The sequence below is a fragment of the Cyprinodon variegatus genome, unplaced genomic scaffold (assembly GCF_000732505.1).
Source record: "Cyprinodon variegatus isolate N-32 unplaced genomic scaffold, C_variegatus-1.0 Scaffold798, whole genome shotgun sequence".
Taxonomy (NCBI): domain Eukaryota; kingdom Metazoa; phylum Chordata; class Actinopteri; order Cyprinodontiformes; family Cyprinodontidae; genus Cyprinodon; species Cyprinodon variegatus.
The window spans coordinates 173,486-179,485 of NW_015151251.1; the positions used below are offsets into that span (position 1 = coordinate 173,486).

At 36.0% G+C, this 6,000-nt stretch overlaps 1 protein-coding gene across 1 annotated transcript in view; it reads right to left on the reverse strand.

Moving 5' to 3' along the window:
• Window positions 1-195: 195 nt before the first annotated feature.
• The window catches only part of nelfb (negative elongation factor complex member B), a 25,505-nt gene continuing 19,700 nt past the window's right edge, over window positions 196-6,000 (reverse strand). The window contains exons 9-14 of the mRNA XM_015396429.1: window positions 5,280-5,375; window positions 4,007-4,149; window positions 3,678-3,784; window positions 3,315-3,456; window positions 2,072-2,180; window positions 196-1,103 (exon numbers count right to left, since the gene is read on the reverse strand). Of these exons, the coding sequence (XP_015251915.1) occupies window positions 954-1,103; window positions 2,072-2,180; window positions 3,315-3,456; window positions 3,678-3,784; window positions 4,007-4,149; window positions 5,280-5,375 (747 nt within the window). The 3' untranslated portion in view covers window positions 196-953. The remainder of the gene's footprint in view (window positions 1,104-2,071; window positions 2,181-3,314; window positions 3,457-3,677; window positions 3,785-4,006; window positions 4,150-5,279; window positions 5,376-6,000) is intronic.

Consider the following 6,000-nt stretch of genomic DNA (forward strand, 5'->3'; position numbering starts at 1 on the left):
TAAACCTACCATAAAAGATACTCTATATTATGCTTTTAGTAACATTGTTACTTCTTTATATAAAAGCTAAACTAAATTATAGAAAAAATGCTCAAACTGGCAGAGGACCCTGATGATCATCAAGATCAACAATTCAATGGAGGAAACCCTGTTTTAAAATATATTGATCTAATCCTGTTATCAGCAGTAAGCAATTGACTGTTCTACGAATTCTGTGATGCGTTGGTTACAATGTGGCAAGAAAGGTTTAATTATCTTGTAATACCAGTACAGCTTTCACTTTGACTTATTGGGCTTACAGTGGTTGCCTATCAAAGCTAGGCCACATATAATACATGCATTCAATTGTAAAATTAATTCCCTCAAAAGTCCTCAAATGCCAAACCTCTTCAAACCATGTTTCATGTCTACAGAATAGCTGCTGTTTCTGATGTGTGTAACCCTCTAGCTGAAGCGTTTCTTTAAATTGAAGTTAAACAGGCCTTACCAAGACGGAAGATGTCGACAGGATAATCTACCACTTCTCAACATACAACCACTTTTGTCACTGACATTGATAGTGGTTGCAAGGGGAAGTGGCCAAGTGCTCTTCTTCTAAATTATGGGTGTGTGCGCAGAGGTTGTCAAAAAAAAAGGCAATGCAGAACTACTCAAGATCTCAACTAGTATTGGAGGGGGGAAAAAGACAATACAGTTTCCTAAATAACTTTATTTACACCACTGGCACTTTTCAAATTTTCACAAAGGTAACTGAGATACATATAAAAATATCATATATCTAAACAAATTGCAAGACAAAATTTTATAAAAGAGAGGTCCTGACGGAAAATTCTTGATGGCAAATATGAAGCAAGAGTGAATCACTAACACTAACACAGCCCAATCATAATGCAGGCCAGTTAAAGTATTTATATACTGACTGAGCTCCAGCCTTGTCAATATATGGGCCCCTCTCAGAGAGGTGGGGTTGGGACAGTGGTGGTGGGTACAGGATGCAGCCCCAGGTCCATAGAAGAAGAGTCATCTGGTGGTGCCGGACTCTTCTTTTGGGCCTCCAGTTTTTCTGTCAGCTGGTTGTGCAGCTCCTTAAGTGGCTCACTGCACTGTGGTTAAACACAAAGAATCAAAGAATGAGTCGGTAGGCACAGGAGTTTTTAAAGGCTAGTATTTCTAAGTTTTGCTCCTAAAAAAGCTTTCAAGTCCTGATTAATAAGATATCATTCATTTTTCAGTTAGAAGAGTTATTTTTGCTCTATTTAAAGACATTTGAACTTTTACAAATGAAACCCAACAGAGTTCCTGAAACAGGCGTTTTTGATGGATAGAGAGATCCAGACAGTGAGATCCTGAAAGGGGGTTGCAAGGGGTACATCCGATCAGAATTGAAGGATTTGGGATCTAATAAAGATTGTGAAAGAATAACTCCAAAAGATGAAAATATGTTAAAATCTGCTCAGCAGTTCTGATAATGTGGAAATAAATTTATGTCTATTATTAAGTCAGAAACAAATAAACATTGGGTTTTTTATTCCTTTTTTCCACGTTGTTTTCTGATCTTTTAGTAGAAACAAACTAAGTTAGATTGATTGAATGAAAATAACTTTAAAGCTGAATCCAGTGGTATAAATCATTGTACTTATCAAGTCAAACTAAATTTCAGTAAACGGCTTAAAAAAAAAAAAAAAGAAAGCCTATAAATTTAAGGTATAGTCATGTTTAAAACTTTTTACCATATATATATATATATATATATATAATTAAAATGAAAAGACAGAGCAACACAAACATTTTCAGTAATTTTATGTTCTAAAATACAGTACAATGGTATTTTTCACTACATTTTTAAACAAAAAAGGGGTTTCCAATATTACTCAATTGCTGATAGATGGGAGAGAAATTTTTTTTTCTAAAAGCCAAATTTCTTAAGCTTTTCTGTAGATGGTTTATCATATATTTATACCCCAGTATTTTTTTTTTATGAATGCACAAAAAGAAAGATTCTACTGATTTGCAGCCCTACATCTCTTCTTTACTCTGGGTTGAATGTGCTGCAAATTGAAATCATGCCTACCTGTTTTGGAGGCTCGAGCGTTTGCATCAGTGTTTCCAGATATGAGGGCAGCACTTTGTGATGGAGATGCAGCAACAAGCGGAGAATGTGTCTATGGACATTTTCTTTACTGTAAAATATTCACACAAACAGAAAGTGTCCCTAAATGAACAAAGAGTTTCTTTCCTTTCCACACAAGAAGCCATGATGGCATAAATGATGCTTTGGCTGATGACAAGAGTCTAGATAATACTGCAGTGTTTTCTGTGGTCTACATTTGACCAACATATTTTAAACTGTATCTATAGCACAGAGTGCTGGTTATTCATATTTGTTTCTTTAGAATAATGCATCTACCAGCACTATGAAGCAAACTGTGTGCCCACCAGGATCACTTTGCTGAGTTTAAACACTACAACTTTCAACTTGTTCTTTTGTTTGGGTTTGTTTTTTTTACTATAAGTCCAAGCATTTTAATAAAGATTAACCAAGGAGTGTTGAGGTGAAGGTCACGTGAAATAATGTGCTTTATCAGTTGACCGTTTCTGATCACTTCCTCAAAATGTTTACTTACAAAACAGGAAACATGGGCTCATCTTTCACCCAAGCATCAGATAGCTTTGGTCATTGCTCTTCCTCACTTCTCATTTTTCTCTTAGCTAATGTGAGCTATAAGGGAGTATTAATTTGGCTGTTAGGCTGAGAGAAAGCATATTAATACTGTACACCATAGCTGTAGTTCTATTCGAGTCAGGTTTTCAGGGTGACGTCATAAAACTTGAGAGGAAACTAATACCGCTTCAAAATTTAGATGCCATACAAACAGAAAATGTACAAGTTTAGACACAAAAGCAGGGTTTTCACAAATGTGCCATAAACTGTGAAAAAAATGCCCATTACAAATAGATTCACTGTAAGACATGCATGTCATTGGCAAGTAAAGAAGTAGATTTTCAGATGAGTTGTCTTTTAATGTCTAAACAAGGCAAGGTTTGAAGAAACTACAATTTCTAAAAATAAAATATGAAAAAAAAAGTATTTTGCTACTTTATATGTTTTTTTTTAAATGCCTCCATATTATTAAATAGAGAATTGCATGTCCAAATATGTCAGAAACCATTCATACTTTCATAGCATGTCCTATTTTTTTATGGATTGTGAATATGAGTATGACTTTGGGAGTGACTCTGATTTCATTTCCAAATCGATATAAATTGAATGTGTATAAATTGCAGTTGGGAACGCCAGCTATAAGGACACTAACCTGGAGAATGACGTTAGGAGGAAGCTATCAAATACAACAGTGCAAAACTCCTCTGATCCAAACTCATCAGAGAGCAGGGTGAGGTGCCCAGTCAGCAGGTGTAGGAAGATGTCACCAAAAGCCATGTCATTATACGTCTCCACTTCAAGCCAAAAACAAACACAAACAATATACAACATTAGAAATTCAGTATGTAGACACAGAAAGTTCACGTCTCTACTAATTATATAAAAAATGTATTTGGAGTTTGGTTCCTTTACCATTCATCTCAATATCAATGGCATCTATATCCTCATTTACTTCCTCAAGGATCAAACATTTTTATTTATTTTTTAACCAAGGATGGGAACACACATCACTCACCCAGAGCAGGCAGCAACCTCTGCAAAGCATTCTTGTTCCTCAGTTTGGCGATGTGGAGAATATAGTAGAGCCCCATTTCAGAAGCAACTCTGTTGTCCTGGAGATATCTAAGGTAAGACAGAGGCCCTCCTTACTTTTCATTTTTCTTTTTTCGATCTCTATTCTGAAATACAGATACTAACAATTCTGTGTGTGCTTGTTTCACATTTAGTCCATAATTCTAAAATTAATAATCCCCAAAATAAGTTCCTGATTTAAAGACAAAACAAATTTAACTTCTAATAAAGTTGCTTCTAACAAGACCAGCCTTGGTCTTTGCATGGTGTTACCTGGTGAATGCATCTGGGAGGGCTGTGGGATAAGTCAGGGATAATTTCTCTTCACTGGGAAGCTTCTGTTCTACAACGAATGTGTGATCATCAACAACCACAGACATCATTGCGGGCAGGAAGCGGGTCACCACCTCTAAATCCTGATATGGACAAAACAAAATATTTGATTGAAGATGCTATGAAGAATTTTAATAATATTTTATGATTATTATTTATGTCTATATATTTATTTATTTCCTCTTTAATTTAGGCAGGCTTTAAAATTAAACATGCTTTTAATCTGACAGAGTTATCTCCTCATTCTTTCATCTTTTCTCCTGTTTTTCCTGTTATTCCTTTCCTGTTCTACTTACATTGCAGGGTCCATATAATCTGTAAAAATCCCTGCATAATTATAGTAAAGCAATTTATATGCATAAATCAAGTGGAACACTATGGCGATAGCCGTACTGCTCCACTTGTGAAAGTAAAATCTTTTGGGCTCTTTTTGGCATCAAGACAATTATTCTTATTGCCACATCGTCAGACAGGACACTGTTCAATTGATCGCCTTCACATCCAGGTATTAATGACCATTTAAATTTAAATACCAGGGATTGTACCTAGGTGGCTAATTTTCATCTCTAATCACATTACTTTAAAATAATAACAAAATTATTTATTATTTATAACAAACTTTACATTTACAGAAAACTGCAATGTGCAACATAAAATAAGACATTAAACTGCGGATAAAATACACTCACACAATAGAAAAATCCATTTAAATGATATCATTAAAAACATTGTGTAAAACCAAAGGTTATGCTTCCTGAGTTTCAGGCACACCACTTTGAGCAGATTACCATTTTCTACGGGATCAATGAAGCTCTGATTTGATGTACCAAAGCTGTGTTGCCTTATAAGAAGAATGTCTCAAGACAGTGTATTATTACTTTTTTCCATCATTTTCCGATTGACTGACTTTAACCCATGTAATGGATGTACGGATAAAAAAAATTCTAAAAATTAAAAATTGAGATATCAGTTAAAAAATGATGCATTTTAAACACTGAATAATCAAATAATGTCTGAGAATACAATAACAAAAAAACAAAAAACAAATTCTATATGTCTCAATTTTGACTGTCCCAGTCTGTGTGAACGTCACATCTGAGGCACTGTGTTAGAACCAATAATCCATCTTTCCTGTAAAAATTTTCCAATGCTGGACGTCCTTGGCATTTTGCAGTCAACATCATAGTGAGGTAATTTAAGTGTTCATACGCACCATACGAGGCTCTTTAAAGACCTGGCTGTCGATCATGTCCCATGCTCCCTGACCCAGAGACAGCATCCTCAGAAGGAGCATCAGGTCGGGGCTGTCCTGTTAACAAAGAACACACTGCGCTGATGTGGCAGAAAAAAACAATTAAGTTGAAAACCAAACAAAAATAAAAAACAATAAATATCTATCCAACTTTTATATATATATTTATATATATATATATATATATATATATATATACACTATTAACTCAGTTTTCCAACATCCGCAAACGGCAGCTCCTATCACAGCTAGAAATTGACGAGGTACAACTGACATGCTGCGGCAAGGGGGAGTCAGGACAACAGGTCAGTAGGGAAATATCATCATCCCAACACACAGAGATTGGGTCCCCAGCCCCAACAACAACAAGCCCATTAAACGTAAGGGCAGCTGACCTGCGACAGCAGATCATAACGAAACTGGATCCCCTAGTATGACGAGGTACAACTGACATGCTGCGGCAAGGGGGAGTCAGGACAACAGGTCAGTAGGGAAATATCATCATCCCAACACACAGAGATTGGGTCCCCAGCCCCAACAACAACAAGCCCATTAAACGTAAGGGCAGCTGACCTGCGACAGCAGATCATAACGAAACTGGATCCCCTAGTACGACGACCAAGGCTAAGTGACAGAGTACCCTCTGAAAGCCTTCTAGAAGATGTTAATGCAGCACTACATA